Source organism: Musa acuminata, chromosome BXJ1-11 (assembly GCF_036884655.1).
Source record: "Musa acuminata AAA Group cultivar baxijiao chromosome BXJ1-11, Cavendish_Baxijiao_AAA, whole genome shotgun sequence".
NCBI classification, from domain to species: Eukaryota; Viridiplantae; Streptophyta; class Magnoliopsida; order Zingiberales; family Musaceae; genus Musa; species Musa acuminata.
Genome location: NC_088337.1, coordinates 25,539,348 through 25,554,485, shown reverse-complemented (window position 1 = coordinate 25,554,485; position 15,138 = coordinate 25,539,348). Strand labels below are relative to the sequence as shown.

General features: G+C 36.8%; 1 protein-coding gene across 1 annotated transcript; it reads right to left on the bottom strand.

Annotated features, from left to right (window-relative positions):
- LOC135597366 (uncharacterized) lies at positions 1-15,090 on the bottom strand. Its single transcript, XM_065090216.1, has 15 exons — positions 14,810-15,090; positions 14,217-14,289; positions 14,038-14,059; positions 11,301-11,379; positions 10,975-11,007; positions 10,602-10,750; positions 10,356-10,512; positions 7,828-8,068; positions 6,308-6,549; positions 4,276-4,539; positions 4,055-4,165; positions 2,415-2,639; positions 2,134-2,337; positions 1,312-1,488; positions 1-582 (listed from the first exon to the last, which is right to left on the bottom strand). Exons 1-15 carry the CDS (start codon positions 15,026-15,028, stop codon positions 394-396), a joined length of 2,385 nt encoding a protein of 794 aa, XP_064946288.1. The 5' UTR covers positions 15,029-15,090; the 3' UTR covers positions 1-393.
- Positions 15,091-15,138: the final 48 nt, after the last annotated feature.

Below are 15,138 nucleotides of genomic sequence, written 5' to 3'. Positions count from 1 at the left end.
TAGAGGCAAAAAGACTTTCATTGTTATCATAAATGAGAAGGAAACTTGTGATTGCCTTTATGAGAAGAAAATTTTTTCCTACTTTAATCTTCGTTCATACAAACAGATGGATTAAGAATGACTTGGATCTCACATTGCAATAACATGTCTACTGACAATAGATTCCCTATCACAATCTATCAATCATGCAACGGGATTCTAACTCAAGCCATTTCGACGGGAGACCAAATTAAACACAGTTTCTCTTTCGCTTTGCATCATCTCTTCACATGGCAAGTTCATCTACAACTGCCATCATCGCACTTGTTTCTGCAAGCTTTAACAGCCACCACAGCAGCACGGTCTTCATGAACATGGCAGACTACCTATGGCTTGTACAGGATGAGGCAGACCTCACGCTTTGCCAAGCAAGGCTCTCAGTGCATCTGGGTCGGTGACCGGAGGGCTGCACACGAAGTCCTGGCACACATGAGCGACGGCCTGCTTGTCTTCCACAGTACTCTTTGCCATTCGTGCGATGTTGGGGTTACAGTTTTCCCAAAACTCCATCTCCTCTTTGCTGCTGCGGTCTATTTGAATCACCTGCAATTTTTGAGGAATGTAAGCACCATCATGCACTATACTATATTACGCTAAAGCTGACATCGCTAACTCACCCTCTTAGGGTTGTTTCAGCATCAGCGAGTTACTTGACATCACAATATATCATCTCGTAAACTGAGAAATCATTGCTACTGTATAATCCAAAATTTTGGTCTACCCAACTTCGATCCTTATCGTTCATAGATCTCATCAAAATTTTCAATCCTCGATAAATCAGGACTTGAGATAACGAGAATTATATGCATGGTGAAGTGGCACTTGTGTGGACGAAACTAAGTGATACAGAGGCTATTTTGCTGAGAAACCAACAATACAAAATGCTGCAATTAATAGATAGAGGAGAAACATTGCTACAGTTTCAAGGAAAAGTCCTTCAGAAAATTCTAGAACAGTGATAAATATGACTAAAATCCAGTATGACGACCCATGACCCGGATTAAACTCCTACACAAGTTCACTTGCATCAAATGTCTTGAAGTCCCACTTTGAACTAGTAATAACTAATCAATCGGTAATTGAAATAAATTTTTTATTCTTAATTTGGAACAGGTTCCATGTATAAATTCAGGAAGCTGTATTTTCCGAGTGGGCTATCCAAGCTCTTACCATGGTAACTCCATTTTCTTTAAGAACAACCACAAAAACATGATAGTTTAAGCTTAAAGACTAATCAAAAACAAAGATGAAAAAGAAAAGAGAAGAATTTACTGTTCTATTGGGATCATATGATGCAAAAACAGCTGCCACCATGTCATCAAACTCTGCAGATGCTTTATCACCAACTAAGACCACCTGCTTCCTCGATTGGACGGCGAGCATGTCAGCTGCACAGCACATTAGCGGGACAGCGATGCCTTGATCTTTTAACCTCATCTCAAAAACAGCCTGTACAAAGTATTGTGGGGAACATGATGACCACTGTAGCACCCTAATTTGTATACTCCACACAATCACTAAAATTTTATTGTTTATAGCATATATCCAATCTGTATACTGGAACTAGCAAACTAACGCTGCACAATTTTGACCAACAACAATCACTATAACTAAATTTTACATAATTGCTCATACAATTTTACTTCGTTAAACTTAACCCTATAAGGATAGACGGGCGTATCCAGTGCACGAGGCTCCTGCCAAGGCAGGGTCTAGGGTGGGTCAATGAACACAATCTTATCTTTAAATATTTAAGTAGGTTATTTCCATGACTCAAACCCTGGTCTCTCAGGTCTCATAAGAGCAACCTTATCATTGTACCAAGGCTTGCCCTCCCTACAAGGATAGAAAAATTAAATTTAATGTCCTCTCACCATCATTGCTGACAGTGACAGCCCTTTCACAGCTTGGCCAGGACCACAACTTTCTGAATCAAGTTCTAAAATTAGTAAATGACTGATGCCTATTTTGAACCACTTTTTTCCAAGACTTACAGAAGCTCATACTAGAGCTATGTGATCAGCAGAAAGACTATTTCCTCGAAATGAACAAAGCAATGATAACGTCAACCGATTAATACAAAAAAAAATTTACCAGAAGATGCTCAGCTGTCCGTCTATAATCTTCAGACCTTGCACCAGAAATGATAGATGACAACCTTATCAGATTGATTGCTGCAACTGAATTCCCAGATGGTTCTGCTCCATCATGATCTTCTTTTATGCGCAATAAGACAGAAGGGTCTTCCCCTGGAGTATTATAATAGCCTCCCCCTTCTCTGTCCAGAAATAGCTTATCCTGTCAAAGGTGCCTTGTGTTAATTTACATCAATAATGCAGCCATAGACAATATCAAGCCAAAGACAATTTACTTGCCTGTGTAGCTTGTAATTCAATTGCCCATGATAACCAGTCAATCTTACCACCAAACTCATAAAGATCTAGCAAACCATTGATCAGGAAGGCATAATCATCAAGAAAACCAGGTGCTTTTGATGGACCATTTCGGAAGCTATGTTGTAGCCTTTGTGTGCTCAAATCATATAGGTTTCTCCTAATGAAAGAAGCAGCTTTTTCTGCAACTTCGAGGTACTCATTTGGCTGCAAAGAGAAGCAACTTAACAACAATTAGTATCATAGGTTATTACTTGTTGAACAAGTTTGAATATTCTTGAATGTTGATAACACATGTAGCATGCCAAGAATGTTCAGGTATCAACTAAATTCCAGAAATGCTAATGAGGTGTGCATTATTCAGGTATTTAAATCATAAAACATTCAATTGAACTGGCTAGAATTGGCATTTTTCAACATCTTTTTGTGACATAAAACATCAAGATGAAAGATTTAAGACACAGGAACTTCATAATGTCAGGCCAACGTATCATTAAACAGAAAGGTATTCAGATTTACTCTTTCACTACTCTTGAGAATATACATAACTAGACATGCTTTTAACATCTTAGAGTTCAACAAAGTTGATGATTCTTGATTGTCAAGATATACCAAAGAGTTCTCTCAACAACAATGGTTCATCTTGTAAAATGTATTATATTAGTGAACCTTCACTCTGATTGGGAGGAGGGAGAGGGAGAAGGGTATCGGGATCTGGGGAGGTTGTTGATTGAAGGTGAGGCCTTTTTTAGGAGGGGAGCGGAGCTTTAGGGGAGGGGACGAGGAGGATGAGGAGTAGGAAGGAGGGCAAGGGAGCTGTCGAGGAGGCTTGGCATGGGGAGACCGCAAAGGAGAGGAGAAAGAAGGAGAGCAATAGCGAGAGAGCGAGGAGGGGGAGGCATGTCATCAACAGTGGGAGAGATGGCCACACATTCCTTAATATACTGGCTCCGCTTACATGAACCTGGCAGAAGCATGTTACTTATGCCTAAGCATCAGTTGCATTTAACTATTGTCCAGTACACATTCACACTTTGGTTGTTGGTTAAAAATGGTATGTCTAGACTGAAAGCTCTAACAGTCAATAATACCAATTGGTCAGCATGAACATCTAAGTAGATCTAGATAAGTTATGCCAGATGACAATTGCTTGGAGATATGTTACAACTAATATGTCGCCTTCCTTGGTGAAATTTATCCAGAAGCTAAGAATTGACGAGTTCAAATTGAAGCAAAATAACATTAGAATACATGCATATGTCAAAGAATACTTACAACTTGACATAGAAATAACTGAACTCCTAATAAAAAAGCAGTAAGTGTCTCTTAAAAGAATATTCTCACGGCCTCATTAGCTCACTGTGTTGCATCATGCTCTCCTCTTTACTTCCCAACATATATATGACAATTCATAAACTTAATTTATATGCACCAAAAAATTAGTTTTCAATTCGATTGTATTCTGAGCAACTGCACAAGTAGTTTTATGATTGCATGCATTTTGATATATGAAAATTACAGAACATTTATATGACAGAACCCAAGGTAACCTAGAAGATGTCAAAAGACATGCAAGAAAACTAATATCATGCTGAGAAGTGACTGGAAAGAGGTGAGCTTACATCACATCCAACCACTGGAAAATAATATTTGGTTCCTTTCGGTTCTGTTCTGAGTATTCTAGAAGCTCTTGCAAACGAAGACACTGCAAGCCCATTCCATGAAACAATTACCTGAAAAATGCACCAGGTTTATTCAGAAGCTTTGCTAGAGACTACAAGTTCATAGTCATAATTTCACGAATGACAAAGGATTCGAGCATGAGAAAATAAAAATCTGAGACCTTATCATCCAAATGTGGTCTTGGCCGTTTTGATCTCACATCAAATAGTTTTTTACAACATTCTGCCATAATATGACAGTACTCATCCACAGACTTTCCCCACTTTGATGCCATGGAGGGAATATCTTCTCTCTCTATAAGCACATTTTTGCCCTTAAATTCATTATGAGGATCACTCATTCTAGAAAGGTCACAATTTCCTGACGGTTTTATATAATAATGGTCCTTGAACAAATTTGCATATTCTCCAAGCAGCTCTTCAACCTTTAGCAGAAATTGAGAATATTAGTGACATAACGACAATTAAAGCAAAAAAAAAAAGACAAGTTAAACAATGTCCTGTATGAAAAAAAAGAACACCAATATAATCCATTAACATTAAAATAAATTTTTGAACCAGTCAATGGGATCTAACCTTCTACTAGTTACAAATTCTGTTAACATTTTATTCATTCAAACAAGTGCAAGTATAAGACGGTAGCAGACTCCACGAGGCAATGCTAGATCACCTGAAGAGATGGGCCAGAATTAAAAATGAATATTTTGCATCATATTACCTTATATTTGTTAGACATCCTCATACATTTCCAATTCTTTTTCTGTGCATGCACCGGGGAATCTGAATTAGGAATGTTAAACATGACAGTAAGCTTCAATGGCAACAGTTTTCCTCACAGTACCAGTTTGCAATGAATGATCTCATCAAACTAAGGGGCTATACACATTGTCATACAGGTGATATTACAGTGTTAGAGTATGTTCAATTCTGTCTAGAACCAATACAGGTGCATGCACCTGGAAGTCTGAACTAGGAATATTGAACAGGACAGCATGCCGCAAAGGTGACAGGTTCTATGCATGGTACAATTTTGCAATGAATGATCTCACCAAACTAAGGGGCTGTATACATTGTCATAAAGGTGATGTTACTGTGTATTCTAGTATGTTATTCTTAGTCTGCGACCAACACCAGTCAGTGGCTGGACCATTCAGGTGCTGTACAATATATCGTTGGTGTGAGTTGGCTGGACGACCAGAGAGAGAGAGCAGAGATGGAGAAGAAGATTCTCGCAGCAAGTAGGAGGCGGCAGAGGAAGAGACAAGGAAGCAGAAGTGGAAGAAGAAGAAGCGGAAGCAGAAGATCAAAAGGAGGAGGAGGCACTGGAGGAGAGGAGGTGGTGATGGTGGGAAGAGAGAGAGAGAGAGAGAAAGAAGGAAAAAATGAGAAGAAGAGCTATAACACCTACTAGGCATTTAAAAATATAAAAATGAACAAGGGATTCTACATCTCCATGTTACCAACAAGGAGATAGAGATACAACCTACCCAATCAAAAGCAAAAGACACAAACAGATTTACAGTGCAAGCAATCTTTATGGAAACAATGATTACCTTAAAGGTGATATTAAGATTCCATATACAAAACAATGATAAGGTCTTGAGCACAAGGACATAGTGCATGGATTGTCGAACAACAATAACAATAAGGAATTGAACATATCATAGGAGAAATGAGCTGCAACAGTTAAAACGCAAAACAGCGTTGTAGTTTTAACTATCAAGCCCAAGTCACTTGCGACAAGACTCCTGTTTGTCAGAAAAGCACATAGAGAAGCAAAGAAATATAAGATATAACTAACAAATATAAATGGCAAATAATTGTATGAAATTCAATAGAAATAATTAGGAAAAAGCAAAATATTGCTACTGGAGAAAAGGAGGCCGTTGATGAGATAGATCACAAAATTTCAGATATTAGCACAGGTTATCTTTAACAATTTGCCCCAGATAATGTCTTTAGCAATTGAAAAATGCTCAATAGTAACTTCAGAAAGGTGTTTGTAATCCATAATGTGCACACTTCAATTCATGTTACTTTACTTTGTAATGAAGACAATATATCCCTAGTTTATGATAGGAAGGAAATCTTGCTTGCCAGACAACCATTCAAGGAATAATAGCATTTGCATGTTACATGACTTGGCTTTCTATCATAAATCAACTGTCAATTAATCTGAGAAAATAAACAGACCTCTTGACTTGTCCAGACATAAAAAGCTCCTTCCTTCTTTCTTGAAGCACCATGATGCTCAGCACTATCAGCATCTTCTGCTGAATAAATTTCACCTGCATCTCCAATCATCTCTCTTCTCAAGTAATCCAGAACATCACGAGTAATAGATGCATAGAAGGTATCTCTTGTGATTGAAAATGTATCTAAATAGACATTAGCGACCTGACCCTGGTCATACAACATCTTCTCGAAATGTGGAACTGCATATCAAGGAAGCCATGACAATTCAGTAACAAGATACAAATATATAAACTATCTTTATGAGTGAATATATATATATATATATATATATAAAGAAATTCTAGGTAGAGATATGCATTAAATGCTACCTTTCTAATGGATGAAACCAGCAGCAATGGGAGGTAAGCCCACCACCAGGTACCTTTATTATTATTTTTTATAATTCTAACACTTGTCTTTTTTTAATTTATTTTTTCCTATTTTTACTTCTTGCATGCTCTTCTCTCTCTCTCATCCTTTTTCACCTCAAATTCTCTCTTTTAGGCATCTCTCTCAGCACAGCCACCCACTGTCACCACTGCCTTGCTGCGTCGCCTCTACTATTGCCAGTTCTTGCTCAATCTCTGGTACTCCACCTCCTCTTATTCCTTGGCTTGTCCTCTTCTGCCACCATCTTCTCCTCCGTTCCTCAACCACCTCCTCTTCCTCTTCTCTCCCTCTTTCAATTTGGTCCATACCAATCAGTGTGCCAGCATATCATGTGATCGATACATTGAAAAGTATCGATCTTGTACCAGTTTGGTATCGATATAGGACTTGGACTGAAGAAATCTTGCTCAAAACTATGTTCACCACCAATATGTGAGCCCCTTGTTATGCCTATTTAGCCTACTACAAGTGGTTGAAGAAGCAGATATTATCATATGCCAGATTTTGGGATCCCGTGGCTGAGATTATTGTTACCATGAAGCCTTTATGCATATTGTTATGGAGGATTGACAAAATAAAATATTATAATTGGGTTAAGTATACCCCATGACCACATTGCAGGGGAGGCCAAAAGGCATGCCCTAAAAATTATGGGGGCTAGTTCTATGCTATTCATTAGAGATGGGACATACATACATATATATGTATATACACATATACACATATACATATATATATACACACATATACATACATATATATATATATATATATAACAAAAAAATTATTTTAACTAATAAATTGTTCAAAATCTTGAAAATGATGCAAAATATTTTATGTTACCACTTAAATCCAGCATATTAGTATCATTGATACTTTTCAACACATGATGACATGTAACTTGCTTACTATCACAATCAATATTGAAAATGTTGCCATTGATATGATAAAGGTCGCAGGTTTAATGACGATCAGTCATTTAATTCTTTGTATCATACACATGGTAAAAATTGGAATCATTTTATAACTCAATGGAACCAAGAGACTAATATATAACAAACCACAAACCACAATCATTAAGTACTCACCATGCCAACACTCATCCACACTGTACCTATGAAATCCACCTCCAATGTGATCATGAATACCACCTCTGGCCATGCACTGCAAGGTATTACATATCATCTGCATGTTTTTATTAGCTTCACTTTGCCTACCGTTCTCCATCAACTTCTTTGACTCATATAACAAAAGGCAGACTTCCACAGGCCTAGGGAACTTTGGAGCAGAACCAAATCCACCAAATTTTGGATCGTAGCTACTTGCAAGCTAGTAAAAACATTCAAATGGCATAATCTGGTGTCAGAATGAATAGGACGGTATCTTGGAGAAGAATAGAACAAAGAAATGAAAATGACAAACTAATCAGTGCAGCATGACAAAACAGGTGTTCATAAATAAGATGCTTCAAACAAATCTCCTCCGTCAATCTGCAGATAATGTACAATAGGATCCTTATTGTGTTTAGACAGTCTATTAACCTCGCTCTCATGTTTTGCTTATAGTGTTGTTGAAGCTGAGACACAGACTGAGACCTTAATAGTGGCTAATAAACCTAATCTCTACCCGACAAATAGTGGCCAAAGAAGTTTTTATGTTAATTTAGAAATAAAATTACTATAAAAAAAAAGACTTAACTATAGCTAAGTCAAATTGTTCAGAAGTCAAGATAAAAAGTGAGTTTATGCTTGGGAAATATGTCAATTTGTTCCAAAGGTACAAGCATCTAGCATGCCTCTCCAAGACTCTGAATGTTGGATTCTTCCACCACATAGAAACTTCCTCTTTTTCATTTTTAGAAAAACAAGATTTTAACCCACCAGCTGGGTCTGATAATAACTTTTAACTATCACATAACTACTGAGCTTGCAATGACAAAACTTAGTCACTAACAATAATAAATTAAAGAAAAAAACTTATACTGTTAAAACTTAAAAGAAAAGTGTTGCCAGTACTACTACATGAGTTAGCTTTTGGAAAAGCTTCCTTTTGACACTGAATCACAGAGACATTTGCATACTAGTGAAGATGGCTGGTTAATAAGTATTGTGTTCCATGTGAGTTTTCAACCAAACAAATGTTTGTTAGAGAATCCTCTTGACAAGCACTGGTATTAACTGTGCCAATAATGACGGTGGAGTTGGCGGCAACAGGCATGGTGATGGAGGTATCAGTGGCAATGACAGGGTTGGCTGCTATTATGGAGTGGTATCGACAGCTAATGGTGATGGTCTTGGCAGTTATTGTGGTGGTAACAATGGCCAGTAATGTCTGTGAGACATTACAAAGACCAATGCTAATAATGATGGCGGCAGCAATGGCATTGTCGTTGGCGGTGGCAATGACAGTAGTGGCCACAATGATAATGGTGATGGAGGATAAAAATGACGCTCATGGCAGTGGTGGTAATGATCGTAGTGACCAAGCTGCACTAGCAGTTGCTGCAATGGTGGTGGCAGTAATAATAGATGACGATGGTTGTACTGGTAGCACCACTAGTGATAAGGTAGTAGTAGAAAGACGGTGAAGGTGAAGGTTGGTGGTAGTTGCGGTAGTAGTTGTGACCATGCTGATGACCAAGTGGTAACCAATTGTGATGATGAACATTATGGTCATAATGGTGCCGGTGGAGACAATGAATACCGGAGTCAGAAGCAATGGTGGTGATCACAGTGACAGCACCGGTGGCAGCCAACAAAACAGTGGTAAAAGCAATAATAAAAGTGGTCATGTAGAGGAAGTTGCACTTGATAAAACAAGACATCGAGAAAGTGAAACCCTCAAGACAACACTATATGACAAGCAAGCTTTATTATATTACTTCGCAAACCTAAAAGTAACCAGACCTGACTCCAACTCTTACGCAAAGACAATCAATTTGTCTAAACCATTTCAGGGCATCTACATCAATATCTTATACAACTGCTGAACTACTCAAGATGAAAAAGGTGGTTCAGCAAACTCAAGTTTACCTTAAAAAGAATAAGCTCGATCCAGAATGATCTGAACGGTAATATAAATAGCATACAAGTTAGTATGAAAACTCAGCAATCTGATTCATCTATTCCCAATTAGATCCTTGGAGAAAGTATTGGAAAAATGGCGACTTGAAATATGGGACAGAGATAATTAGGTTCAATACCCAAAGGAAAAAATGTCTTACTCATAACAAGATTAAAGATTCAGTCTCAAAATCATCAGAAAGGAAAAAAAAATTATTTTGACAATCTTGTTAAATATCAGTCTATAATTTACTAAACAGATTTTCTAACCACGAATACACACTTAATACAGGAAAATTTTCACATAGAACTAACTATATATGTCAATTCAGGTGCTTAATATATAATGTCCTGAAAAAGAATAGTGAGACAATATAAGCATACTTGCTCAACAACTTGTCACATGTCATAAGCATGAATAGTGGATGAATGATGTGATTAAGGGATTAAACCTCATGACCATTAGATATACATTTATTAACAATGCCACAAAATGCAGTACATTTGGAAAATTATAAGCATGAGTTAGAAACTGAATTTTTACCATAATATACCTGTTGAGAACAAGTTTTTAATGAAGCTTGAGCTAGTTCATCTGATAACTTAGTGGATTTAGCAGCTGCAGAAAGTGCCTCCGAAAGTTGCTCAATTGCAAGAGTCCCACCCCTTTCAAGCATCTCACATTTAGTTTCCCAAGCTTCCTTCACCTTTCTAGGCACAAGTAACAACAAAAACTCGAGTTAAACAGGTCATGAATTTAGTGTCATTTAATCCTAACTGCAATAGACAAGACCAGGTACCTAAGGACTGTTTTGAATCCTGGTCGTCCATAATTATCATCAGGGGGGAAATATGTCCCACCCATGAGAGGCTTAAGATTAGGAGAGAGGAAAACACTCAAAGGCCAACCACCACCACCATATAATGCAGAAACATAGGTCATATATACCTGTAAAGGCATATGATCATAATTAGAGAACTCAGAGAATATAATTATTTGCATATCCACATGAGAAGGCTTTAAGCACCTAAACTGATCCTAGAAAAAACAATTATATAACTTAAGGTAAACACATCAACCACATGAAATGATCTCTTCACAACATTCTCAAAAGTGAAAAAGGGATTTGACTGATAATGGTAACTGAAAACTATTACCCATTAATTTTTTACCTTATCAACATCAGGTCGCTCCTCACGGTCAACCTATTAAAACCAATAATTAGAACCAGTATTTTACAAGATATGCAAGCATTAACATTTGGAAGTTCCTGAACTGAAGCACAACGGTGGCCGAAAGCACAAAAGAAGTAGATTGAACATATGAGACAATTGTCATAAAATAAAGTAGGTTGCACTAATGTATGAACACAACATACAGTATACTTCTTCTCCTTTTATTTTTAAAATTCATTTTATTATAATTATTTTGGATATGCTAACTTACAATTTTCACAAAAAAAGAGCATTAGATAATTATTGTATGAAATGATATGCACCTTGATGCTGACAAACCACTCATTTAGCATTTTGGCAATTTCTTTGCTCTCGAATGACTCAACTTCCATGACATGGCACCTGGAATTTTGACCAGTGAATATTAACAAAAACCAAGAGAACACATCAACAATGTTTTACATTCCATCTGGAGCAGACGGAAATAAATTTTGCATCTAGCAAATTGCAACCAGTCATGTAAGGCTTTTTGAAAGCAAGGAGGATAGAGATGAGGTTTAAACCTAGAAAAGGGCGATATTAATAGTATGTGGACCTGATGTCAAAGGAGTTTCTTGGAGAATCTAAGGGTAAGGATGTAAATTTAAAAAGCAATTACTACAAAAAGATTATGTCTTAAAAAGTTGGCAAAATTATAAGAATATAACATTGCAGCTAAAAAAAGGCACAAAAGACAAAATTCTAGAACTATGCAGTTTTCATGGTAAGATAAGTACTAAACTCTAAAGATAAAAAAAAGAGATCCTCTAGAGTCTAGATTGCCAGAGATAAAGAAAAAAACTCTCAAGGATTTAAGTGACTTTGGGTGTATAAAGTATGAAGGTCAAAGATGCTGGTTAATGATATGTAGATCAAGGAAAGATTGAAAAACCATTTCTATATATTATTTAATGAATTTCCTACAGATAATTTAGCTTTAAAGTTAGAAAATAGTGAGTCTAAAAATCACAGTTTTTTTCATAAAATTACAGAAAATGAGACAGAAGCAATTTCAAAAGGATGAAAATATGTAGATATTAATGGCAGCCCTATTGAGGTTTTAAAGTCTCCTAAAGGTAGCCAACTAATTCATTTAGCAAAATTTTAAGAATGAGAAGATATTTGGTGACTTGTGAGAAAGCTTTTTGGTACCGATTTACAAGAATAGAAGGAGATAATCAAGGCTGCTCTAATTACAAATGAATTAATATAATGAAAACTATTGATGTCATGAAAGATATGAATTATAGTTTAGCACTAGAATTAGATTTGTGAGGGAGTGTAATGAGTTTTATGTTATAAGGTTGCCGCAACAATCAACTTCAAGTCTTTAGCTTTTTACATTTGTAATAGATGAGCTGACTAGTCAAGTATAATATGTATTATATGCTGATGAGATTAATTTTTTTGATGAAGGTCTATATAGAAACAATTTTAACTTGCATTATGAATAAACCTCAGAAACTTGAGCTTTAGATTATGCAGGACTAAAAGTGCATATGAAACTTACTTTCAATAAAATAAAGAGAATTGCAGTTGTAGATGGACAACAAGTTCTGGTATATAAAAGTTGTAGGTACCCTTGTTCAATTATTCAACAGAATAGAAGATTGATAAATATATTATCCATAGAGTAAAAGTGGGTATGTAGAAATGGAAAGGGATATCTTCGGTTTTGTATGATTATCAAGTGCCCCTTAGATATTCTAAACAAATTCTAAATAACAAGGCGTAAGTCCCAACTATTTGGGGTTAGTTACATAAATCTTTTGCACCAGTGAGATCTGTAAAAAACCATATGTTTAGTTAAGTTCAAAATACTTGAACCTTTGTTTATAGTTTCTATTTAAGTTTTTTTATATCTTCATTTATCTCTCATCATACCACTAACATTAATTATTTCACCTTCTCTGACTACTACATTCGAAGGTTTTCTCAGCACATGCTTATACCATCTTAAATAATTTTTTCTCATCTTATCCTCTATCAAAACAATACCTATTTATTCATGAATAAATTTTTTTTTTTTTCAATCTTTCCTAATAACTTTACATATTCATCTCAACATTCTCATCTTGACAACATAAATTTTTGTATATGTTTTTTTTTAACTGCTCAACAGTCAGATCCATAAAGCATTATTGGTTTCACAGATCCATAATTGCAAGAGCTCCTTAGATAAAAATGAGAATTATATAAGACTCTAGTTTGACCAAGAAAAATTCAGTTGTTGGACAACTAACAAAAATAACATGCAGAACATATAGCTGAAATGAGAATACTAAGATAGATATAAGGTGTTCTAAGATAATTTCAACTAGGTGTAATCTCTATTGAGTATTAAATTATAAAGAAACAATTAATATTGTATCAGTATATTCAAATGAGGCCTAAAAATTTTGTTAGAAAAGATGAGTTGATTATATTTAGTATTTCAAGAGAGGGAGGGAGATTTAAGAAGACTTTATTATAAACAATAAAAAGAGAATTGATTGCTCTTAATTAACTAGAGATATTGTATTGTACACAACACAATAAGAAAAGATTCAATATAGCCCACCCGAAATAGTTGAGATAATATGACTTTTTGTTGTTGTATGCATTTGCTCCGAGGCTTAAGAGATTCATATTAGCTCTTGCATAAAACAAAGATGTCTCTTGTAAGGATCTTATCTTTCTAGCTTGGAGAGGAGGTGCCAAGGGGATTCAGAAATGTTTTAAATGAACACGATAGTAGAAGATTGGAAGTCAAGGATCTACCAATAATTATGACTAGACCACGACAAAATGGCATGCATTCTCTCTCTCCCTGTGTTAGTCATAGTTCTCCATATTGTGTTTTTAAGGAACATCTATTTAAGTTCCCTTATGGGTGTTTGACATAATACTTGTAAGAAATTAAAACAGCCCCGCAGATGATTCCAACATAACACATCATGCAGTGTGCAAGGTGCGCTGAAGACACGAAGACTGCATATACAAGAAAACGGGGAGGACTGACAGTACGATGAAAAAGCATACCAGTGGCACGTGCTGTATCCAACTTCAACCGAAATGTCCAGGTCAACGCAAGTAGATGAGAAGATAAACGCAACAGGACAAATATGTTAAGCAAGATAAGAAGATATACTGATTTTTGACCAAACAGAAATCCTAAAGATGCAAAATTTCTCAGAAGATTTAAAGTTAAGTGCACACACTTGATAGAAAGATGGGAACGTTTCTTTTACGAGCATTCTCAAAGGCTTCCTCCCCCCATGGATACCAATCAACCTTCAATTGCAGAAACGAAAAGAGAATCAGCTGTCAAAAGATAATTCACCAAAATAATTTCCAACAGTTGTTTTACTTGGTTTCATCCTTGAAGTCGACAATATATGCACGAGCATTATCCATGCAGAACGAATAGACATAATCTATGACGTCAAAGCGAATCAAATGCAATCACAAGTAATCACCGGAATGCTCGGATCTCCAAGAAACCAAACATATCATATGAGAACAATGTTTGATTTAAAAGGAAATATCATTTGAGGACAGCGAGACAATTAGGCTCCGGCGTTTTAATTATGTCCACGAGGAAATCAGATAGAGAAGTACCGATTTGGACCACAAAAACATCAAATTCGACAACCACCTCGAGCAAACAACTCAAGAAGCCGTCAAATTGTTTCATTCACCGACGGGGTATAGGCGGAATGATCAAACGTAATCAAATTGGAAGACAGAAAGAGTGAAGGAAGAGGAACAGAGTATAATTACGAGCGAAAAAGGTCCTGTGGGTAGAGGGTACCGGGTTGTGGGCGTGCTGGAGGAGGTAAGGGCTGTGCTCGGAGGCGAGGCGGTTGGTGTGGCGATGGGGCGCGGCGGAGGTCGAGGACCCGGCCATGGCAAGGACTCTGATGCAGTCGATGGGGCGGCGCTGGCGGTACGAGCGAGACGGCGAGATGTAGCAACCGAACGGGAGGGAGCGGAAGCGGAGAAGAGGACATGCGGCGGTGGCGGAGAACATCACAGAAGAGTGCAGCGGCGGTGATGTCGAGGAAGCGCCATGTGGACTTTGGACATGGTACTCTTTTATCTTTGTAGATGATAAACGGCAGATATTTTTAGCTTCACGCA